General features: G+C 40.0%; 2 protein-coding genes across 2 annotated transcripts; both read left to right on the plus strand.

The window, feature by feature from the left end:
- The first annotated feature begins 19,510 nt into the window (after positions 1-19,510).
- LOC124158257 lies at positions 19,511-20,788 on the plus strand. Its single transcript, XM_046533452.1, has one exon. The coding sequence runs from the start codon at positions 19,511-19,513 to the stop codon at positions 20,786-20,788; it is 1,278 nt and encodes a 425-aa protein (XP_046389408.1).
- Positions 20,789-21,427: 639 nt separating this feature from the next.
- On the plus strand, positions 21,428-24,704 carry LOC124158258. The gene is made up of 3 exons (XM_046533453.1): positions 21,428-21,687; positions 22,473-23,501; positions 23,585-24,704. Exons 1-3 carry the CDS (start codon positions 21,428-21,430, stop codon positions 24,702-24,704), a joined length of 2,409 nt encoding a protein of 802 aa, XP_046389409.1.
- Positions 24,705-26,118: the final 1,414 nt, after the last annotated feature.

Here is a 26,118-nt window from a genome sequence, read left to right on the forward strand (position 1 = left end):
CACTTTTTAATTTACTACGTTTTTTTCTCCTCATTCCATGAGAATATCCATTGGATAGACCTATTGTATGGACTTTAATTTGCGATTTCGTTTTCATATTTTTTCAGTGTCTATATCATTCATGAACTTCTTCCCTTCCACCTGTCCTTCCACTATTGTTTTCATCAGGCCATCATGCCTCATAATGTGGCCGACTAAGTTTAACATTCTTAGAAGACTTCTCTTTTCTCCCACTCTTCTTAGCACTTCCTCGTTACTCACACGGTCGATCCATCTTACCTTCGTCATTCTTCCTTAGCACCACATTTCGATTGCTTCCACTCTGGACTTCTCTGCTGCTGTCAACGTCCAAGCCTCACGTACATAGAGAAATATACTCCGTATATAGCATCTGATGAATCTTTTCCTTGCGAGTAGTAGGCAATGGATAAAAAAAACAGTATTACGAATTTATTAGTTTTTCTAACAAATCGACAGTCGTGAAAATTGGCAGAGGCGCAAGTTCTCAAAATGATTACGGTATGGTATGATATTTGAAGGAGGCGACCGACAGCTGAGGTCATTTGCGTTAAGAGGGAAGGGTGTGGAAGGAAGGGTGGAGAGAAACCCGGTGTAGGCATTAGCCTGCTCTCAACGAAAGGCGCCAAGGGGACCACGGCTTAACGTCCCATCCGACGGACGGAGTGTTGCGCATGAAATGTCCTCCACACAACATTCGAGCAGGGATCTGATAGTCTCTGAAAATTTTCTGCCACTACCGTGTTTTGAACCCGAGCCCACCAGGTGGGAAGCCAACACTCTAGCCACCACACCAACCCGATCCCCAAAATGATTACGTCATTCTCCTTTTAAAGGCCCAGCGTCACCAGAGTATGTAAATTATTAAATTTAAATTATCTTCGATTGTGTAAAAATTCTAAATATTTTTGGGTCTTATTTGAGTTACTTTTTGTATTTGTTCATGGAATCACAATGAAATTGACTGACTTTTCTTTTAAGGCTTTATTTCATGCTCCAGATGTGCATCAAACTCTCAAACGATTATTCCATTTGTTTTTTTCTCTCTCAATGTAGGGGGTGCGTCGTGGATATTTCCTGGTTTCAAACTTGAATTCTCTCGTCATAAGGGAGAATGCGGCGTCCCATAGAAGACACAAAGGGTGAGTGGTGTGCTTCCATTAAAAATGGATTTTGTATCGCACTGCGATTCCTATCGAATGGCTGAGATGGGTATACGACCGCCCGACGCCATCCCCCCTGCGGAATTAGGTCACCCTCTTTTTTGGAACGCAGTCGATTTTGTTCTACAGCAAATTGCTTCTCTTTATTCTACGCAATCCATATGCCACACGCCTTCATATGTCACAAGTCCACGAATGACACGTGCAAGGATAAAATTAAGCATTGGAGTGATTTTTGTATTTTTCTCCGCCGAAAATGCGATCAGAGACATCAATTAGCTGATTGCTTCTGAATATCTAACGGAAAGCGATATTATATTACTCGGAGTAGAGTCTTTGTCGTCGATTCCACTCCATTCAACATATTCATTTATAAAAATTTATGACGAGAAATGATTAGTAATTTCATTTTACCATATTATTTGCTCACTTTCCACGAATAGGGTAGTTTCCTTTTTTTTTATTGCCTAAATCGAAAGATTGTTACTCGTGGAGTACGTATTTTACGCTTTTAGATTTTTTTAATAACGATATCTATTATTTGCTATTAAATGAAAAGTGAAAATTTTCAAGAGCGCGAAAACGCGACGGCTAAGTATGAATGCTGGGAAAACCCCGTGTGACTGTCATTGTGGTTCCCGCTGTCGCCGTGTGAGGTGACCTTGGGGCGAGGATATTGTGCGCCGCTGCAATGCAGGCTGCTAGCAGGTAGCAGAGTACCCTGCTAGCAGGTAGCACTTGTCTTAAATAAGGATTATTAATACCTTATCAAACGAAGAAACATTCCGACTTAAGGCAGTTTTAACTGATGATTATTAAGACATGTTTCCCTGAAGTTTGTGCCTCATGCATGCATTGGTAATCTCAGACGATGTAAAACTCCTGTCTACTCGTATAGAAACTAGGTCCCTGTGACGTCACGTGGAGTGGCATCACATGGGCGCCAATCTGGCCTTTTTCAAATGCGGTTAAAATTGACCATTGCCATTCGTCTAAACTGTAAAGTCTAAAACCGAATAATTTGTTTATTATGAATACACTAATGGTGGGTAACGAATCGCAATCAATGCCTTTCGTTTTCTTTGATGAAGGAAACTACCCTCTTGTGCATAATTTCTAGCTACTGAAATGCTCTTAAGGTTTTATAACGACTTCGTTTTCCACCTCTCCTTTACTAAAACGAACTTTATCCATGTCAAAATGAACTTAATAGTATTACCCCAAATGCATATGAAACTGAATGCAGACTCTAATATTATTCAGCTGGAATCAATGAATTTGTGTAAAATTTATTTTTAAATTAAGTCAATAATTGGATTAATTTGTATTTAATGAACCATTAAATTGAAATTAAGACTTTAATCGATTGTTTAAGATGCCCACCTGATTTCTCGGTATTTTTGGTATGTTTTGGTGGTTTAATCCCTGGATAACCGAAAGGTAAGCAGTGGAAATGGTAAAAAAAAACTGATGTACTGTTTCATTATACCTATCGTAAATAATTTATTTTTACAATGTTCCGATTAAGTTTTCCTGTGAAAAGTTTTTTTTTTCAAATTTTTTCGAATTCCTTTTTTTTCATATTCTAATACCTCAAGAGCAATCTATCGCCGTAAGTAAACTTCGATGGCCAAGGTTAGTGACATAATATTGACTTAAAAATTTGATCTTGTCCATTTCAAAACTTTCCCCTTGCACTCATTTGATAGGACTATATTTTCTTGCTTCATTGTATGTATAGATATAGTATATAGAATGGATTTATCCGAAGGACAAATTTAGGGCATCTGATCCAAAACATTCTTAGCTACTGCACAAACATCATCAAAGTCCATGAGCAGCGTATCCGTTTACTAAAGTGCATCCTTTGGATAAATGAAGCGTTTTTCTCCCCAAAATGGAATTAAATTTACTTAATCTTTTTTTCTCCGATTGATGATGCTTACATAGGTTTGCACTACATTGCTTTAAGGGAAAAAAGAAAGAATTGAATCCAAACAAATAATGCATGGCATTTAAAAATACGCTGAGGTATCTAAACTCTGCTTTGTTAAACGATAGTAGGTTGAAAATTACGTACTGCTGAGTCAGTTCCGGGTTGACTTTCGCAAAAAAAACTCCTTGGATGAAGAAGAGAGACCTATAGTGTCTGAAAGCCCTTTCAAAGGCTGCGGAAACCAATCGAGTCATTGAGCGCCGTGATGGCTCGTTAGTTGGCTAATGCACTCCTTGCTAAACGAACGGGTGCTGGCTCCTGGCCAGGTTTTGTAAAAGACACTTTTTGAAAGAGAAAGATATAATCTAGTTTTGGTTTAACCACGGAGTATCTATATGAAATAAATGATAAAAATCAGTTGTAGATGCCATCACATGCGTTTTGATATTGCGAAAATGCAATCCATTTAGCTGCATTAATTGAATCTGAAGGTTTCAGAGAGCAAATTAATCATTAAATATAAACTGCTGATTTGAAATTTGCTGTTTGATTTGAAGCGTTTTATTAGAATGCATAAGAAAATTGAGGCATTAAATAAAGATAAAACAAATTAATTTTTTCTCGTTATGAAATGTAAAAAATCCTATTGTTCACCCATGTTAACTCAATGATAAATGAAATAAATAATTGGCACCTTTATAATTACACAAAACATAATTAAAGGAACTATTTTTTTAAATTCTATTAAGCTAAGTCTTGAACGAACGGAATGAATTCACTCTCGCCTCAACGAATTTTTCTCGTAACTAACGCGGTTCGAGATAGAACCTCACCAAACCAATGCGTCTTGGCGACGGGAGGGGAGGTACGATGGTGATAGGCCGGAGTCGACATTGGTGGTCAATCGCGTCACACCCACTAGAGTATTTGTGTTTGCCCACCATTTATACGTGTCATACTTTTCCATCTCACTCCCTTACTCCACTCAATACTCTCCTTACAACCACGTTTACGTCCGCTTGATTTTTTCCCCAAAACCTATCTCCGTCCTTGTTATTCATTTTTTTATTCTTTCGTTTCTCCAATTCGAAGCTACGTACGCGGAGACTTGCATTGTGCCTCTAATCGCGTCTCGCAAAAAAAAATTGATTCAACTCAGTCGCCCACTCTCTTCCCGTTGGCTACCATTGCTGTGATCCGCTACAGCCGCTGCCAGGAAAATATAGATAAGCAAAAAAAAAACCATCGAACAGCGAATACCTTCTCCCGCGAGGAATCGTGTTGAGCGCAATATCGGATGCGTGCGCGCGGCGAATATTTTTTTGTTTTTGCGAGATTGTAAGTGCGCTCTGAGGCAGGCAGCGGCCTCCATAGTGGGAGGTTACGATAAAGCTGTTGTGCTTTATCGCGAGCGGACTGTTGGTGACCGTCCAGTCTATTCTCGCCGGAGTGCTTGTCCCATTATTGAAAAGAAGGCTGTCGAGTGATTTTTTTCCTCGTATGAGTTATGGGAGAGGGACAATCTTTCACTTGCAGAGTTATCTCCATTGCGGCAGGTTTAATACTGCATGATTTTGTATTCAGCTTTATATTGCGGGATTTTGCACCTTTAGTCACTTTCAGATAGGTCCTGGCGATGTATCGATGAATCGTGAAGTATCATTACAGTTAAATTTGTTGGAAATCTGGTATTGAGTTTTCAGAATTGACAATAAAGGGCCGTCTAGTGAAAGTTGTGTTTTATCGTCCGATTGCAAAAATTAAATTAAGATCCCGGAGAAAAATCACCCTCCAATGAAATATCACGATGTATCATTCAAACAAAAATCACTGCCTCATTGACAATCACATTACCTCAACCGATAAATAAAGACGAATTTTATTGTATTGGTACTAATTATAGCCATCGCGAATTACACTGCCCGTCACCAAAAATTTTTCCTTCTCAAAAACAATTATCATTTCGAAGTATTTTGTCTTGATTAACGCGAAAATCACTGTAAAAAGTCGTGATAACCTCTTGTTTACAATATGCAGATTGCTCAATGGGGGTTAATAACGGCTTCGAGGCAATGAGTGAAGCGATTTCAAAACCACATGTTTCGAAATGATATGGGGCTCCTTGGGATTTTTTTCCTATACGCCCCAAAATAAAGAAAAAAATAGGCTCATTCGGGAAACTTTAAGAGGTTGCGTATTGGCTTAGAATTATGAAAAATAGTGACTTTTCCCAAGAAAAAAACACGCTTATAACCACCTTACCGGAGTATTAAACCTGGTAAAGTGGAATATCCGCTCGTAAGATGATTGATGGTGAGCGAATGGAGATAAGTGTGTGGTTCTAAATTAGAATTTTGACGCTCATCAAATAGTCTGGGGAGCCATAGCAATGCGGTAATAATTATTGATATTGTCGCACGGAGTGTCGCTGATAGGTGGAATGATACAAAAAAAGATTTGGGAAATAAGTGTCTGAAATAAGTGAAAATGTGTTTTTTCTGAGTCTCGTCTTGCATAGGCTGTCCTTGTTGCTACAACCAAGGCGTCCAAAAAAACTCTTTAAGCCTTCCTCCTCATTTCTTAGGAGGTGGGAAGAAATGCATCGTATTACCATCATCACCAATAATTTTAGGAATGAAATTCTTGGTTGTCCCATTTTAGCTGGAAAATTTCCTATCCATATATATTATCCATGAGGTTTGAGTGAGGTTTTTGTGCCAGTGTAATTTCCCGTTGGGCTGTGCATTTCGTATTTTAATCATTTCCAATAGTTCCGTTCCTGCATAGAAATAATATTGCTCATGGTCCTGATTTTTCTGTCGTCCCTGTCAGTTTTTTGTAATCCTTCATGAAATCCACATTTCTGCTCCTTCACGTTCGGTCATTTCATTCTTCCTTTGTTTCAGTAGGCGCATCCTGGGGCGCAGCTAGGAATTAAGGCTAGGGCGGGGGGGGGGGGGGGGGGGTTAGGCGCAAAAAACTGGTGTGTCTGAGGGTGTGGAGTACCCCTTAAGTTAAGCATGATGTGCGGGGACTCTTCCCTCAGAGAAGTTCTATGATAAATCGTTCAAAATGGTGAGTTTTACGGCCTTAATGGCCGGGGAAAAGGAATCCATTATTTTTGCATTAACTTGAGGACATTATTTAACATGGTTTGGATTGTCCGATTTCGGTCATATATGCACCGTTTTGTATGATAATTTGTTGCAATTTTAGCAAGGTTTCTTAATGCCTATCTAGTAGAAGTCTTCGTATTTTTTTTGGCAAAAAACTATAGCACCCATTTTTGTTTATCTTCTCTAGATACAAATTTATTAACACTCAGGAAGTTTTGCAATGCGAGAAAAATATGATAATCGCTTGGTGCTTGGCCTGGACTATACGGTGGATGCATTAAAACTTTCCAGCCAAGCTCTCGGATTTTCTGGCGAGTCACTACAGATGTGTGTGACCTTGCGTTGTCCTGATGAAACACAACGCTTCTCCTGTTGTCCGGTTCTGGCCGTTTCTGGTCAATCGCTAGCTTCAATAGTTCCAGTTGTGGACAGAAGAGGTCTGAATTGAACGTTTTGCCTTATGGAAACAACTGATGATAAATGATTCCTTTCCAGTGCCACCAAATGCACAGCAGAACCTTCCTGGTCGTTAATATTAATGTTAATAATAAATATACTACTACGTACTGTTATAGTTGTAATATTAATATAACTAATATTTACACTATTTTTTTAGTTTTATGAATCCAGTTGAGTGAAATGGGTTAAACTAAAAAAATTCTCTGAGCTATCCCCACCTCGCCGCGCCCCTGGGTGCATCCATACTTTAAATTGCATTTGGATGCAGTTCTATTGAAACGAGGAAATGATGGTCTATATATATCGATAAGATGGTGGAATGGATTCTCCGATGGTATTCTTTCTCTACGTGCCGCATAAATTTATAATTCCAGCCAATATTTTCTCAGATATCCGGTCGTGGACACAAAATTTTGCGGTGGACGCTGTTGTGATCAAATGATTTTATAGGCCATTAATGCACAAGGATATATTTTCAATTCTCATGCATGCTTTTTGCTTTTGATAAAATTTGCAGCGAAATATTTTGGAAAACGCGCTCATTGAAAAAGAAAAATTAATGTTATTTTTTGCCCATCGACCATTTGCTGTTTGTCTTCGTTAGCAATTTTATGACTTCGCTACTGTAATTGAAATCCAATAAAAGGGACATTTTCAAAATCTTTTTTTTCTTTATATCACTCTTGCCTGAGAAACATTAGTTAATATTGAGTTTATCTACTTCCTTCTGACGTTTCGATGTGCATCTTAATATGCACATCCTCTGGTCGTTAATATTAATATGTATAATAAGTATACTACTACGTACTGATAAAGTAGTAATATGAATATATAATTAATATTTACACTATTTTATTAGCTATATGAATCCAATTGAGTGAAATGGGTTAAACTTAAAAAAATTCTCTGAGCTATTCTCTGAGCGAGGGGGTTTATCCCCCCCCTCTCGCTGCGCCTCTGGGTGCATCCACACTTTAAATTGCATTTGGATACAGTTCGATTGAAAAGAGGAAGTAATGGTCTATTTGTCGATAATATGGTGATATGGATTCTCCGATCGTATTATTTCTCTACCTGCCGTATAAAATTTATAATTCGAGCCAATAGTTTCTCAGATATCCGGTCGTGGACACAAAACTTTGCCCATTCCCACGTGAAACATACCGATTCTTTGTGCACTTACATATTTACTTTTAATGCAAAGACTTTCCATCAATAGGTTTAAAATCCAATGTCAGGGTATTGAAATACTTCTTGGTAGTTTTTCAATTTATGGCGTTAAATGCAAAGGACTAAGGAATTTTTTCCCTTGACCTCAAAATTCTGTGCCGCTTCTTTTTTCCTAACCAGAACGAGCCGTGGTTATTTACCATTATTATGCAATATATGCTATACTATATGCATTTATTCGTGCGTTTATTGATCAATTGGTAGTTGTTGGTATTTCAATTAATGACATACATAGCTGGTGAATCCTCGCTATCTAATTTTTGGGTCGTTTTCCTAAGCAATTGATGTTGAATTTATGGCCCAAAACGTAGACGTATTCGACATAACTGAATCAAGTATATATCGTAATTTGTAATTCTGAAACGTTTTGATAATCATTACCAATGAGGTTTGTTTAGTAATTTAAGAAAAATAACAATGGAAAGTTAACTAAACATCTGATTGGATGATGCTGAAGAACTTTGGAAAATTTCAAAGCCATATTGTTTGTAGGCTGAACACATTCCGTGAAGTAGGCTTTGGAAGCCATATTTTCCTACCTTTTTACGCTGTAGGAGAAGTCTCGGCGCATTTCCAGTCCATCAGGGAACTACGGTTACAGGCTGGAGACTCAGGAGATATGACCTCCATCACTGCGCATATCACGTGTTGGTTTTCCTCGTTGTGTGTGTGTGTGTGACGTCTAATCCCCTCTGGAAAGCATATCGCATATGTTACGCGGTAAATGGAGGCGGATGAGAGCCTATAGTCTATTCACTTCATGTCTGCGGGTGAGCTTTCGTGAGAGCCCGGACACTCTCGGATGGCTTCGCTGATAGGGGAGGGGTAGTATCGAGAGAGAGAGAGGAGGAGCGAACATAACGTTGCCAAATGTACAGCGGTTTCCAAAAGTTTCTTGACAAATGAGCGGCGCCACTTCTGCTCCTCAGAGAAATTGAGCTTCACTTACTGCAATTATTGTCCTTGGTTACGCGCCACAAATATTTTGTTTGTTTGTAAATATATGTTTTTCTCGAAGAAGAGAGCGTAGAATGTACCGTGTTATTGCATATTTATCTTTCTCCCAGTGTTTTATATTGTTGAAAATGATATTATACGTGGTTTGTTTATGAGTCTGTAAACCATCCGCTATATTTCTTCCATCGCCTCAAGGGCGCAGCTAGGAATTAAGGATAGGGGGTTTTAGGCGCAGCTAATACTACGGGTCTTAAGGCCTGGTTACACGGTGCATTAACCCGTACGGGTTAATGTATGAATGCGTGTCTGTTTGCATGTCTGAATTCATGCACGTTTGCGTGAACGAGGAGCATGAATGAGCGGTTACACGGTACATTCGTTCGGACAAGTTTTCACACATTTTCTCGTAACGCGAGGCGTTTCGTTTTTGCTTATTCCCTTTATAGTGCACAAAATTTAAATGTGAAAACAGTATCATTAGGTAGGAAGCAGACGATACCTACCAGAAAATAAATCCCTTTTCGTTGTTTCCTGTAGGACCAGAAAATTTCACATACTGGTAATATATTTGCGCTGCCGTGTAAACAGTGGTTTTCATTGTAGTAGCCGAAGTTATTTCATTTCGTGCCAGTAATATTTATTTATCTTTAATATTTATCGTTATCGCTCGCTTAACGCTATATCTCAATAATTCTCTATTTATTTCAAACCGTAATCAAAGTTAATACTTAGGCTGAAAATTTGTAGACGCATCTTGTTTTTAAGCCGTGTTTACTAGACATTTTTCTGTCATCTGTTTCACTGGGTGTAGATGATCTATGAGAGTAGATATTTTTAATACTTTGTTTTACTTTTGTCAGGGCGGTTATAAAGTTAAGAAGATATTTGCTGTCGATGGAAAAGATGTTGGTTTAGAGGCCTGGTCGATTTATGAGCTTGCGTATTGTGAGTCATCTTTTAGTGGTGGGCCAGTGCATTCCCACCTCGGACGTATAAAAGGTAGAATTGTCGTTAATTCGTATGATGTAAATTATGTTTAAATGTGTTCTATTAGTCGTATGATAGCCGTTGTATTTCACAAATGTCGTGTTGAAACCTCTGTGATAACCTCATCGATTGTTTTGTTCCGGCATAATACAACCATTAAGTTACCATAAATAAACTTGGTATGTCCGGCATACATACAGGGATAATCTATAGGAATATTAGTGTAGATGCAAATGGTGAGATTGTGGTAGGATTCAAGCACTTACGATACAGTACAAATGAACAAATACGCGTAAAGAGTTACTGAATAGCCAAGACGGTCGTGGAATAGCCCTGCAGATGACAACTAAATGTGTCGTTTTCCACCAGGTAGCTCTGTTATCAACTTGTGCGAATGCATGAACGAAATTAGAACAGGTTCTATTTTCCGTTCACGCGTTCATGCATTTGTACATTTTGGCGTGGTTACACGGTGAATTTTTCCGTTCATTCTCGCATTCATACATTTAGACATTAACCCGTACGGGTTAATGCACCGTGTAACCAGGCCTTTAAGGGTATAGAAAACTCCCTAAGGTAATCGAGAGGTGTGGGGGCCCTCCCACTGAGATATTTTAAGATAAATGCTTCAAAATAGTGGGTTTTGCGGCTGTGTAAATAGTTTTTTGTAATATGTTTTGTTTGTTACTCATCCGTCCCCCTAATATTAGTTACAAAATTGTTTATTAAAAGATTCTCTGAGCTCTTGGGGGGGATTTATCCCCCAAAAACCCCTCTCGCTGCGTCACTGCTTCGCTTCGCTATATTTATTTAGCCTCATCCGCTTTATCTTTCGCCTGATAGCAAAACAAAAACTGTTGTTTCTCAGAAGGTGCTTGACGCAAGACATTAAACCCGAATGTGTAGGGCACGCCGTGGTGCGTTTACGCAGTGCATTTTTTCCAAACAGAGATACTATAACTGGCGCGCCTAAAGTCATTTGATACGAATGCTGTTTCATAGGGGCTTTTCTTACACGATTTGGAGTTCAAGTCGATTTCAGGTCAAGCGTTGTGTTAACCTGCCCCGAGAATGACATAGGGATCTCGGATGACCACTAATAATGACGTTCAACCACTCTTTACCCAAGCATATTTTTGCCATGGTTCCAAAGGAAAAAATTGATTTTGATCGAAGATTGGTTGGGAGTTTTGCGCCATGTTGGTCCATAAATCGCTTTTACATTTTGTGCCCCCAACGGGTGCCATCAAAATCGCTATCAAAGCCGCAAAGGGAAAGTGTTGTTCTGTGGGCCTGGAGCAGGGGTTGGCAGGGTTTGAGATGACACCGGGGGTTTGCCCAAGGGCTCCCCCTTCTTCATTTCGGCGTCCGTGGGTTATAGGGTACGCTTTATTGTTTCGGAGGCGAGAAATAGATTTGCCTCGGACAGAGGCAGTAAAATATTTATGGCCTCTGATCCTCTGCCGCACTTCGTTTTGGCCCATCAAAAATATCTCCTGGTCATTCCGGCCAACCTCTTAAATGCGGCATGTGGTCAACACCAGCGGCGTAGCCATGGGGGAGGGGGTTCCGGACCCCCCTTGAAGTATAAAAACACAATTACTGTCCTTCATAAAAGAAAATAAAATATTGAAAAATTAGGAATTTACAAAATGTTTCTTTAACAAATTAGGTTTTTCGATTATGAAAAGTGTTAAAATGAGTTTAAAACCCATTACTTAACACCCGTTTTTTTTTATTTTCCTACCTGGTTTTGGACCCCCCTCCCGAACGAAAATCCTGGCACACTGGTCTACAATAAGGCATATACGGTCCTCAACGCCGTGAAACAAATTGTCAATCATCAAGCAAGGCTAATTACACGAGCAATTAGTTACCTGAAGATGTTTTCCTTCCTTATGAAGAAATTGTTCCTTGTATTAACATCCAAGCCCGATTTGACGATTCTCCATGACGACGGAAGAAAACAATTGGAGTCAAATAATATTGGACAGCAATTCACGTTGACGACGCGAAAGTAAACAAAATGGGGCGTTATATAATGGAAAGTGTGACGTTTGGTTGTACGCATCCTCGCTTCCGATTTTTCGTCTTCAATATTTATAAATTGTGTTCGAAAGTTGTGCTAATTTGATTTGTGAAGTAATGGTAAGTGTCGTCACTCCCGAATTTTCTCCGTGAGTAATTTTACGGGACAATTACGCTTGTAATTAGTGTGAATTTGATTTCTGAAATACAGGTGATTGTTTCATAGCACTTAAAAGTTCCGTGACTTATTGCTGATACGCACATGAAAAGCCCGTGTTGGCTGGTGCTATACATATCACCCAAACCACTGCGTCTACGTAATATGCAAAAATATAAATGCATAAATCACTTTTACTGTCATGAAAGGAAAATCATGCACACCTTATGCAAGTGCACGCAAATTGCGTTTATAAATTCCGCTTCTCGATTGATATGCTGATCGTATGGAATGTCTAATGTGGACGGGTGATGTCGATATCAATGAATGTGTTGATGTATTAGTATCTAAAGTAAGTCATCAAAAAGTTTACAAGCAAACGGCTAGCCTGATTTCACAAACCATCCCTTTCTGCTTTGGTTCCTTCTTGTTGTTTTCTGGAAGTTTTATTTTGACGGAACTATGAAACATGTTTTGCTGTAATGTCGTGCCTTTTTAAACTTCATTTTCATTTATTTTATTTAAATTTCTTTATTGAATGTTGTTTGTTATTTGAGTTTTAATTTCATTAACTCGTATGTTAATGTATGTTTTCCTTGATCGATCCTTCAGATTGTTCATTGTTTTTGTTGAAAAAGGGGTTGCTATGTTGCTGTTGATTAAAGCAGGCGATTTTTATAGAAACGTTTTCAGAGAGAAGAAATGAATAAAGAAGAAAGTGCCAAATTGAATAGTTTCAAGGATGTGTATACGGTTTGAGGGGGCAGAGAAGCCAAAGGATAAAAGTAATTTTTTTAACAGCATTAGGAACAGAAATTCGGTAAATAAAACAAATGAAAAATGAAAAAGAAGAAATTTGATAATTTAGTGGTGCATTTATTTTACTCTCGTCGTAAGCACAGAACTGAGACTCCCTCGTATCATTTGGCCACCGAGTTTTTTCAATACTTCCTCTATCAATTTCTTCACCTAACTCTGTTTAGGAGGAAAATCACTTGGTTTCTCACCCCTAATTTGAGGGATCCCGGCATCACAATGCCAGGGTAAAGCTGTGTTTACACTGGGTAACACGTTATTTAAACAGGTTGCATATAACATGTTTGACGAAAAGTTCCATACAGTTGTAACATGTTGCATGTAACATTGCGTTTTAAAACAAAAATTCGTGTTATACAACAGGTTTTTGGTTTCCAGATTCGTGTTGGAAACCAAAAACCTGTTGTATACCACGAATATTTTTTATTTGATACTCTTGTATGTAAAATGTTACATGGATTTGTAACCCTTTCCTTAAACATTTTATACTATGTTACATGCTTACTTGAGATGTAACTCAGTGTGAACGCAGCTGAAGAAGATCCCGCAAAGGCAATCCATGGAGGAAAACAGAGAGACAGAATTTGGGGATCAGGCGAGAACTACGGACTGGTCGGAATTAATCCAGGTTGTTGGTGTGGTCCACTACTCTCTCCTCCCCCTCCCTTTCCTGCCGTCGCGAAATAACCACCCGCCTTGGCCGTGGTCTCACTCCTCAAAGACCTCTCTCTCTGTATTTTCCCTTTGTCGTCCCGAACGACATCCAGGCGTCTTTCATCTTCGCCTCTTCTCCATTGGAAGTTATTTCGCCTCAAATGCAAACTCTCCAAGGCTCTTTCTCTATCTCACGTCGTCTGGAAGAGTAAAAGTACAGTTTTCCCGGAGAAACCGATCTGTTTGCTTCGGCTGTTTACCTACTGTGACGTTGGATGGAGTCCAATCGCGGAAATGAGTTTGGCGTGAAATATATTGGGCTCACCTGCCCACATCGTATGTTTGTGACTAGGATTGTTATTGGAAAAAAACACGATTATCTAGTACGTATTGACATACTCTTATGGACTATGCGTGATGTCTTCCTCAACTCTTAAAACAATTCCGACACTCAAATCCTAATTTATTGTATGCAATTATGAATAAAATGGTACCTACCCTTTTAAGAATTTCAGATTTTCCGGATAATATCGAGTTCTGATGTTGAGTACGCGTTTTATGCTTGATATAGAAATTGGTGAATGCGTATGCCTCATTTATTTTCTAGGTGCTAATGCACTATGACCTAACATGCTGTTGCTTATTCAATGAGTTCAGCGTTAAAAAATCCACGTCCGGTTAATTATCGAAATGCGAGTATGATGCATTGTACGTGTTTTAGAAAGGATATTTTTTTCTTCAGTAGATTAATTAATTAGTTGTATTTCTCCCGCTTCATCTGTATAATTTTCAACACCTTTTACATCCTTCTCCTGGAATTAATATTATATCATAATTTATTCGTTCGGGTGGTTCTATTATTTTTTGTTTGTGCTTTATAACTATCCTCTTTCGTGTAAATCTTAGCTTCCAAGAGTATGCTTCCTTTGAGTATGGTGACAGTCGTACTCAAGGCTTATAGGGCCATTGAACGTAGGGAATATTTAATCGACACCATTCTTACAATTATCGTTAACACAATTGCATCTGAAACGAACTCAATTACTCCTGTGTGAGCCATTAGTGAAAGAAATATGGCCATTAATTGTGACTGGACTGTGCTTGTGACAGAAGTTCATGAATATGCACGCCTAATTTCTTTCAGAGATGCTCTAAACAGTGGCGCAGCGAGGGGGGTGGGTTTGGGGGATAAACCCCCCTCCCCCAGAGATCAGAGAAATTTTTAAGTTTAATCCATATTACTTAATTGAATCAGTATTACTTATAGCATAGTGTCAGGATTAATCAATTATCCTTCACAAAGCCGTAAAGCTCGCCATTTTGAGCCATTATTGTTAAAAAAAATTCTGAACGAGGGCCCCCGCAACTCCTGCTTACTCTGGTGGGTATGCAATACCCGCACACTCCTAAGTATTACTTGCGACTAAAACCCCCCTAGCCCTAATTCTTAGCTGCGCCCCTGGCTCTGTCTACCAGGGTGTAATATATTGTAGAGAGAAAGTAAGATAGAGGGGAAAAATAGGCTAATATTTTCCCAATAGGGTGGTTTCCTATTATTTTTTATTGCTTAAATCGAAACATTATTACTCCTGGACTACGCATTTCACGTTCTTAGATTTTCTAATGACGATATCTTTTTTTCGCGATTGAACGAAAAATGAAAATTTTCTAGCGCGTCAAGACACGGCGGCTAAGTAGGAATGCTGGGAAAGGTGCGTGTGAAGAATCAACTTGAAATTATCCAAGTGAACTTGTTTATTTTAGTTGCTATGATATGAATTTGTTTGTTTAATTTTTATTAACAAAAAAAAACGGAACCCTGAATGTATCAGTCGAAACTTGAGATCTCTCTGTCAGGTGGGCGAGTGGATTTTACACTTTCGGAGTTCCCACCGAGATTTAGTGATCGGAGCGTTGTTGCGTGATAAAAAACTCCAGTGGCCAATCGTCAACGTTCAAGTGTGCAGCCAGAGTGTGGGAGAATGTACTATGGGGGAAAAAAGTATCCCGACAAAGTTTGTGCCGCCACCATCGCTTCACAGGAGAATGGATTCCCTTTCTAACGGTATAAAATCCTTGGAATGAGACGAGGGAAATTCAAATACGGTCTTATTTGAGCCACCAAGGTCGTGACGGTGAATTGGCCTGCCTCGAACCGAGACTCAAATGCATTTCGTACTCCTCTCTAGAATGTTGGCGCATTCGATATCCTAAGGAATTGTGCCTTTCTTTTACCCGCTATCTCCCTCAAACCCTCCTTTCCGTTCCTTCTTCGCTCCTACTGCGGCACTCGTAATACAATTCACTGAAAGCCGATCTCCAGTTCTCTCTCGAAAATTTACGGGATAAATATTCGCTAGACGTAATCTGCAAGGCAGCATTAGCGATGAGAGATTTTGAGCATCAGGAATAACTCTAAATACACTGGTCAACAAAAAACTTTTTTCTATCCTAGAGATGTTGTTGGGGTAATCCTTTTCGTCCTGATTCCAAATCTGTGCTCAGATATTTTTTTATCAAGTCTACTTTCTTTAGGACGACTGTACTAAATAAGTGTTCAAGGATATTTAAGCACATAAATTGTGATTATAAAAAATGTGAAAAAAGTACTTTGATAGGATTTTCTCGTATTTTTTGCATCTGGTAAGTCCCTATTCAGTGTCAATCAGTAATTTGCTATCATGTTGCTGAAATTTATTAGGTGTTATTTTTCCAAATGTAAAATATGTTGGTCGAAAGGCTCACTGTGTTTATCTCTAACAGCGCAGAGGTTTTGTGGAAAAAGACAGGGTTTGAGTCAAAATAATAAATTTTAAAATTCATATTGCAGCCCATATTTTGGTACGATTTAATGATATTAATATAGCCACCAGATCACGATAATGTTCAGCCATGATATTTCCTAAAAATGTTGAGATACATTTCTAAATGCGTTCCACGCGCTTTTCTCCGTTGATCTAACTCAGTGTTGAAATTCCGAGTCCTTCAATTCCCAATCTGCATATTCCTTATTTGATCTTAGCCTCACTTAACCAAAGGACTTTTGTTTCAAATGAGTAAAACCCGGCACCATTATTGCACATGTCTTCATCAAAATTTTAAAAAGTCCTTATTTAATATGCAGAGGCGGAAAAAGAATATTTTTAGGCCGACCAAAGGCTGACAAAGGACGTTTTTGGATCCAAGGACGAGTTCTTTATGTTCCGAACAATTTTTTTCTGTCTCTGATATCCCATTCGCAGGTGAAGCAACAACATTTCGTATAGCCAAGCTGTAATCCAAGTAACATAGAAATTACTTTAAGTGGCCACAAAGTTTCCATTTATATTTTTGGTAGTGATATTTTCTAAAAGTAACCGCATATTATCGTAAGATTCTTTCATTTCAGCTTCACGAGTTAACAGTATTGATGGGAGCCTATTTCCATTCTTTATGAGATTAGCCTTTAACATAACCTAGGAGGAATGGGTGAACAAACGCTAATTATCTTTGTTTAATTCAAAATGAAGAGTATCCACAACACAGAGAACATCATTGCAAATAGCAAATCGTTTTTTGGAGAATAAACCAAATTAAATTCGTCATGGCGAGAGCGGGACATCTAAAGTTTCGTATTTGGATGCTACAATTTTCAACCCTTTAATCGTGATCCTAAGATTTCACCCTGCTTTTTGGATAACATATAAATCGTGCACTAGATAATTTAAATCCTCTTACGTTATGAAATGAGGTCCAGCAGATTTACTCGGTCCAAAATTTGGGTCCTTCGAGTCTCTGAATCCTTCATTATCACGTTCTTGATTACTTTCTGCATCTTTGCTAAGATTAACATTCTCGATTGGATGCGGCACTTTTCAATATTCGGAGTGAGGGAACGGTAGTATCGCTGATTCAAAGTTGTCTGGATACTTTACGGAGTGTTTTGACTTCGTTGTAATTCCTTTCATTTTTGAAATGCAATATGATCTGCCAAATCATGGGGACGGCAAACTCCTTGTGACATTTTTTTGTCCAACCAGTAAGAAGCCCTACACTGGTGCCACTCAACACATGGGGAGCCCATGCTTTACCTTGGCTACCCTACAGGCAGTCAAAATAAAGCTTATAACACTGTCTGGAAAAGGGAATAATTTTCCACTTTTGAGCCTTAAAAGTAATTTCACCGTATACATAACGAAAGTCATCAAGATGGTTCACCCACTATCTAAATAGCCTGGCCTGATTAAAGCTGGCAACTTATCAGCGATTAAATTGTAATAACCTGTAATTTCCTGCGATCATCGAAATTCTCCATCTTCTACTCTCTTCAGAGAAAGCACACGTCTTCACGCTCCTACACCTGGTCAAATGATGATGTGAAGTGGAGGCTGAGGCAGTATTGCTTTGAAGAAAACGGTAGGATAGTACGATTTTAAACACATTTTGACAGAATAGGAAGGCATAACATCGTAGGACAACATGTTTTTTCAGGAAAGTTTTATTTTCTCTTTCTCATGCTATCACGATACATAAATTAATTAATTTACTACTTTCGTAAAAGAAATAAACAAACACTAAGCTGTCCTAAAGACACTAGATGTGATAAAAATAATCTATCCCGGATTCGGTATAAGTGCAAAAAATACGCCTAAGTCACTCAACAGCGTCTCTAGAACAAATTCTATGTTGACCGGTCATGCCTAAACAATTATCGCTTTAAAACGTTTTAGTGCGTCAATTGCGACTGAAAATTTCTTCAATGATATGATTGCTAAAAATTTAATTGACGACACATATTTTTTCGAGGTAAATTACATAAATCGTAAAACAAAACTAACATTTTATTTTTTCCTATCCAGCGGCAAAAAAAAATTTTTCTGCATATCGATACCTCACTTTTTTTCAATTTATTTGAAAACAATTTTTTTAAATTAAAACAACGCATGAAATTTTGCTGCCAAATTACCTACTTTTGAAAATATTTAAGAGTTAAATAAAATATCTAAATTAATGTAGCAAAAATGAAAGACACAAAAATATACTCCAATGAATTCACACTTCACTTGGGACAATAGTTCTCCTTTTATTAAATTCGAAATCTCAGCAGCACTTCGATGTATTAAAATATGTCAGCATCAACATCTCCGGTTGTACACCTAGGTCCTAATCGGTCACTTCTCAGGTGCGTCTTCTCCGATATTTCAATGCCTCATTACCCTTCCTGTTGCGTTTATTCGAGTAGTATACGGTACTTCAATTTTTATTCATCCTTCGCTATGTTTCCGCTACTGTTAAGCCTGCCCCCAACAAGCTGACTACTTATCCCTCTTTCGCCTGACGACAAAGGTATCTTCAATCAAGATGGGAAAACATCCTTCTCGATCGAAAGGAAAACGCGTTCTGGCAATGTGCACGGCAGTCCTTCCGGAGAAGGTAAAACTTCTTCAAAACCAACTGCATTCAAATTCGTGGCCCATCGAATATTCTGGCTGATTGTCTTGTTTACTTAAAGAGAGAGCTTGCTTTGGCCCTAGTGATGATCGTTGAGATAGGCGAAGGAAAATTCAGAGGAGCGTTCCCAATGTGCGCTTATGATGCCGTCGAATGCGTCTCTATTCTACGGATTTCATCGCGAGTCATGCTTTGGGTTGCGGGAGACTCAGGTCGCGTACTTGGACGGCGAAGGCAGGAAATGGTTTGCCTTGTTTGAATTTCCCTCACTGACCAAAGAATAGCAACCCACTGGAAAGGAAACCCACTAACCCGCGGAGCGATAGTGGCGGCGCAAACTTTGTCGGGATACTTTTTTCCCCCATAGTACATACAAAGAAGACGCTAAACGCAAGGGTCACGCACCAGTTTTTAAGTGTCATTCACCATGGTTAAATTCCCCATCTGAAGTGGAGTGAACAGCAGCATCATTCCAGTGTGGTTCCAGATATCAACGGATTATTTTGCGCCGTATAATCAAATAACCCGGTCGCAAGACTGCGCAGTTGCCGCCGAGAAAATGGAGAAGCTTATTAGAGGAAGGAACGCGTTGAAAATACAGATTACTAGGTTGATGACCGACATCGAGAAGCTTCTTTACCTCAAGGATGAAGAACCTGATCATCTTGCCTTGGAAGTCGAGCTCACCCTGATGAACGACGTTGTGAGGGAATGGGAGGAGATATGTCACACCATACTAAAGGAATTAGAGGAATCAGAAGCATCCGAAGAAGCCTTGGCAGATGAAATGCAAGTAGTAATGAATTTACGACGACGATTCACCGTAGTTCAACGGAAGTGTGAGAGAATAATCAAGCCTATTCAGACTTCTGAAACGTCCTTAACGGAAATGGACACCATTAGCAACACAGGATCAGTTAGCAAAAGAAGGCTCAAACTCCCCAAGATTGAGCTCCAGAAGTTTGACGGGAAGTTGAAGTCATGGCTTGGATGGTGGTCTCATTTTCGAAAAATTCATGACGACGATACACTCACAGATTCAGACAAGGTGGAGTATCTATCACAGGCTACGGAGAAGGGGACAGAAGCTGAGGAGTTGGTGGAAAGTTATCCAGCCGATGCCAAAAACTACCCCAATGTCATAGGTGCCTTAAAAGAACGTTTCGGAAGGAAAGATTTGTTGGTACAAGTTTACATTCGAGAGCTCTTGAATTTGGTTATCACGAATACAAATGGAAAGGAAGAAATGAGCCTTTCGTCATGCTACTTCAAACTCAATTCTCATCTGCGATCACTGGAAGCTTTGAAGTTAGGGAAAGTGGATCCGGAGACGTTTATCTTCCCACTTGTGGAGTCAGGCCTTAGTGAAGAAATTCTTCGTCCTTGGCATAGAAGCTCATTTAGCAAAACTGAAGGCAACCAACTCAAGGCGCTAATGGAATTTATGAGAGTGGAGGTACGAAGTGTCCAGCAGACCTACCTGGCTAAAGCAGGATTCCACTCCAGTGAACCTGTCACCTCTCAATCTACGAAAGGAGGAATGACAAAAAAGGGAAACTGGAAGTCCAGGAAGGAAGATGATATTCCTACAGCAGCAGGTCTAGTAGCCAGTCCCGCTCCTCAACGACATTCTTGTGGATTCTGTAATGGAGGACATGAAACTATGGCATGCGTCAAGGCTCAGGCAATGAATTTGGATGAAAGAAAACAGAAATTGGGAGAGAAGAAAGTATGTTACGCGTGTTTCCGGGGAAAGCATAAGAGCAGGGACTGTCGCAGTCATGTGAAGTGTATTGTGTGCCAAGGAAAACACTATCCTCTTCTCTGCCTACAATAAACTCATTACAAGAGTCAAAGACTGGAAAAAAGGAGATACTATCACAAGATGTTCCCCTCACAGCTAACAATCTGAATCGTTGTGCTAAGGATGTACTTCTGAACACTATACAAGTTCGAGTCGTGGGAGAAAAAGGCTCGTCTATAGTCAGGCTCGTGGGAGAAACCAGTAATCAAAGCAGCTACATAAAGGCTTCTACTGCAACTCCAATTCAGGCAAAAAGAATTGGAAGCGAATTGCTCAGGAACGTGTTGTTTAGATATCAAGTTACGGCCCCAGTCAAGCACCCGATAGTTCAAATATGACTGGAGTCTCTTCAAAACAAAAGTCAGAAAACGTTCGAGCTACTACAACGGGAGAATATCTGCGTAGATCTACCCAAGGTGCCCCATGGACAGTGGATCATCGATCTAGCTAATGTGGGGATTCATATAAATGATGTTGGTGAGAGATACGAAAAAAATCCAAACACTCATCGGCAATGACTATTGGGATTCCATTTTAACCGGAAATTGGTTCAAACTGGACTGTGGATTAACTGCAAGAGAAACAATCTTTGGTTGGACGCTGGGAGGACCCGTTCCTGATGTACCAAGGATCGTCAGTTGTAACTTTTCGTGTTCCATAGTCAGCAGCATGATGGCTAACAATCCGAGCATCACGGATTTATGGAATCTCGAAACAATTGGGATATCAGATCCCGTGGCGGTCAAGTCAGCAGCAGAGGAAGATGCCGAAGCGATTTCTTATTACAAGTCGACCGTACGGAAGGAAGAGATGAACGGGCGATACAATGTAGCCCTTCCTTGGAAGCAGCCCAAGTCAACACTTCCTACAAATCGTCAAGTAGCAGAGAAACGATTGAGGTCAGCTACGGCGAAGTTGGAGAAAACAGGAAAGTGAGAGAACTACGACTGCATTTTCAAAGATTGGGAGAAAGAAAACTTCATCAAAACTGGATGATGGTGACAATGGACACTTTATTCCCCATCGACCAGTGTTCAAGGAAAGTCTCACTACTCCAGTTCGACCGGTGTTCGACGCTTCGTGTAGAATTGGACGGCTTCCCTCTCTCAATGACTGCTTATACAAAGGTCCTAATCTCATTGAGCTCATCCCAGCATTACTTCTCCGGTTTCGGCTTCACAAGGTTGGAATTTACGCTGACATCCGGAAAGCATTCCAGATGATTGGGTGAAAGAGCAGGACCAAAACTATCAGAAGTTTCTCTGGTGGGAAGACTCAACCTGTGAAAGAATCAAGGTCTTCCAGCACCTCCGAGTGGTTTTTGGCGTAAGTAGCAGCCCGTTTATTCTCATGGCTCCTTTATTACATCACTTGGAGACGCAACCAGAGAAAAATGTGAAGACAGCTGAAATACTGCGATACTCTTTCTATGTGGACAACTGCCTCGTTTCCCTCCCCTCACTACAACAAGCAAAGACGTTCAAGGAAGAAGCTGTAGGAATCATGGCTGATGCAAGGATGGAATTGCGTCAATGGGCCTTTACAGGAAGAGATTAAACTTCAGCTGATCTAGGAATGCCTGGGATACTACCAGTATTGGGGCTGATGTGGAATCGAGAAGAAGACTACTTGACATTAGATATCAAGTCACAGGAGGAGTTCATATTCATGTCAAAACGACACATGCTCTCCATTGTCACACAAGTGTTTGATCCAGTTGGATTCACCGCACCAGCTCTACTTCTGCCAAAGCTACTCTCTACCTACTCAAGCCGATAAGGATTACACACTACTGTCAACTTCACCCCGATTCCAAGGAAGAGATTCACATTTTCTGCGACGCAAGTGGACAGGCATACGCCACTGTTATCTACCTCCGATCTGAATACGAAGGAGAAGTCAAAGTCAAACTTCTCAATGCAAAATCGCGTCTTGCTCCAGTCAAGAAGCCAACAATCAACAGATTAGAGTTGTTAGCAGCATTGTTGGGAGCCAGGATGGCAAGACCGGTGAAGGAAGTGCTAGGAAAGGACATCCCTTTTCACTATTGGAGTGATTCAACTACAGTTCTGGCTTGGATCAAAAGAGGAAACGAGTGGGAGAAGTTTGTGTCGAACCGCGTCAAGGAAATTCTCGACACCACCACTACCAGGCAATGGAATCATGTGCCTGGAGAAGACAACCCAGCAGATCTGCCTTCACGAGGGTGTACTCCGGCAAAATTGGTGGAATCAAAGTGGTGGGAAGGACCTAAATGGTTAACATTGACTGGGGAACATTGGCCGTGTCATACATCAGCTGAAATTAACGAGGATGAAATCAATAAGGAACGGAAGAAAATGACCGTATCAATGATCTCTACTGCATTTCCGACTCCAAGATTTTCCTCTTGTCAGAAGAATGTAACAGTCTGGGCATGGGTCAATCGCTTCACTTACAATTGTCGTAACAAGAAAAGGATTACTTCACCCATCATATCAACGAAGGAACTTCGACTAGTAGAGAAGACAGTATTGAAGGAGATTCAATGTCAAGCCTATGGTCAAGGAGGAGTTCCTAAAAACTTACTCACGGTGATGGGGACCGATGGATTGTTGCGAATTATGTCAAAATTAGTACACCGGGAAGATACAACTGATTTCATCTCCCCTATTCTCTTACCACAGCATCGTCCATTAGTTATTACTTATTTATTCTTATTCGGGATATTCACCTCTTCAACTGTCATGCAGGGATTCAGACTACTGTGGGAAAACTGAGGGAGAAATATTGGGTACCCAGTGCTAGGAAGACTGTCACTAGAATCATTCACCAATGTTCGGCTTGTAGGAGGCACGAAGCAAAAGCGTTTGAGGTTGAGACGGCAACACTCCCAGTTGCTCGTGTGCAAGACAGTAAAGTATTTCAGACCACGGGAGTAGATCTGGCTGGTCCACTTATCATTCGAGATGGACAGAAGGTTTGGATCGTGATCTACACTTGTGCGGTCTATAGATGTGTATCACTGGATGTCATTACGGGATTATCAACCGAGACATTTCTCAACTCTCTGGAACGTTTCGTGGCCAACTACGGAAGACCGAATACTGTCTACAGCGACAACGGTACTAACTTCATTGGTGCAAAGAACATATTCGACAAACTGAATATGGAAGAAGTCGCAAAAATAAGTCAAGTCAAGAAATTGCAGTGGATACTAAACTGTGAAGCAGCACCATGGTGGGGTGGATTCTGGGAACGACTCATAAGGAGTGTCAAGGGCCTCATGAAGAGGATGATTGGCAAGAGCAAGTTGTCATTTGATGAGTTACGCACCTGCATCGCAAGCATGGCTGCCACCATCAATGACCGTCCACTTACAACCATTACCGAAGATGGAAATGATCTTGTGTCTCTCTCTCCAGCCATGTTTTTAAGACATATAATGCCTGGAGGTTTCCCGGAAGGAAATTTTGCCAATGGGCTGGAACAAAGCTACCGAAAAATGCATAATCTTCAAACCCAGCTGAAGGATCGTTTTCGAAAAGAGTACCTGTCCCTTCTCATCCAGAAGAGGAAGAAAGTTAACATTCGACCCACTGCTGTGGGAGATGGGGTACTCGTTGGATGTGACAACAAGAAGAGGTTCGAGTGGCCCCTTGGGAAAATTGAGGAGCTCTTCAGTGGAAAAGATGGGATCGTGAGGTCTGCAAAAATCAAGATTTATAGCGGTAAGGGGATTATCTACATAAATCGTCCCTTACACCGTCTGTACCCGCTGGAGATTTCTCAACAAGAAGGTGCAGCAATGTCGACGACAACACCTATATTAGAAGAAACCTCGTCGACTTCAATGGAACAGCCTGTCAAGAAGGCTGAGAACAAAGAGGAGTTCATCATTACACGTGGTGGAAGAAAAGTGAAAAAGCTTAGTCGCTACTCTTCCTGGTTTGGAGTAATCATCACATGAAATTCTTAAAGAAGTATTTAATTCATCAAGCTATTCTTTTTTGGATATAATTCCCAACAAATTGTAAATAAGGTTAGGAATTAGTGGGAGGATGAAGAATCAACTTGAAATTATCCAAGTGAACTTGTTTATTTTAGTTGCTATGATATGAATTTGTTTATTTAATCTTTATTAACAAAAAAAAAACGGAACCCTGAATGTATCAGTCGAAACTTGAAATCTCTCTGTCGGGTAGGCGAGTGGATTTTACACCGTGGGACGTATTTCTGGTTCCAGCTGTCGACGTGTGAGGTGACCTTGGGGCGCGGCTTTGAGCGCTGATACGTCGCAGGCTGCTAGCAGGTAGCAAATTACCTTGCTAGAAGGTAGTGCTTGGCTTAAATAAGGATTATTACCCTATCAAACGAAGGAACCTTCCGAACTTAGGTATTTTAAATGAGTGATTATTAAGAGATGTTTCCCTGAGCTCTGTACCTCATGCGTGCATTGGTAATCTCAGACAATGTAAAACTCCTATCTACTCGTATAGAAACTATGTCCCTTTGACGTCACGTGTAGTGGAATCGCATGGTCGCCAATCTGGCCTTTTTCAAATGGGGTTAAAATTGTTCATTAACATTCGTCTGAACTGGGATTTCTAAAACCAAATAAATTGAATGAATACACTAATGGTGGGTAATGAATCGCAATCAATGCCTTCCGTTTTCTTTGATGAAGGAATTTACCGTATTGCCTTTTCACATGTCATTAAGAATCACGCTGCAAGGCGACAGCGACTCCAGCAAAGTGAATCATACCTAAGCAGGAAGTCAATCCTAATCTATCTCTCGTAAAAATGAATGGAATGGATAAGGAATCCTTTGTTTTCAGAGGTTAAAGGAAATTTACGGGAACACGTCCTCTGAACCCCAGTGTTTACAATATCACGCAGAACAAAGAAGGCTGGTGTATCAAGTAATTTCTGAGTCGCGGCGATAAAAACATGTTGTGCCGGAGTTTCGGTGATTGTCTTTTTATGGATTCAACCATCCCCGAGTCCTGAAATTAAGGCTTAGGGTGCAGGCGGCTCCCCCAAAAAACATTCACGGCAAAACACAATTTCTCTTCGTAGCCATTTGCTGCGATGTTTTCTGCTGAAGTATTCCTCTCCGTTTTATCATTTGCATTGCGGATTAGACAGTTGTTTAATTAGGAATACACTTTGGAGGGGAATGGGGGAGCGACCCCCCCAGGCTTCGGGACAGGTCCGGGAAAAATTTGAAAAATGACATGCCTGGAAATACATTTTACCTTATATTAAACTATAAGCAGATGGAGTAATTATACCGTGTGTTTATAAATGAATATCGGGGTTTTAACGCTTTATAATATTCATAACATTATACTTACAGTTGTAAATTATACGTCAAATGAA

Source organism: Ischnura elegans, chromosome 4 (genome assembly GCF_921293095.1).
Source record: "Ischnura elegans chromosome 4, ioIscEleg1.1, whole genome shotgun sequence".
In the NCBI taxonomy this organism is placed as follows: domain Eukaryota; kingdom Metazoa; phylum Arthropoda; class Insecta; order Odonata; family Coenagrionidae; genus Ischnura; species Ischnura elegans.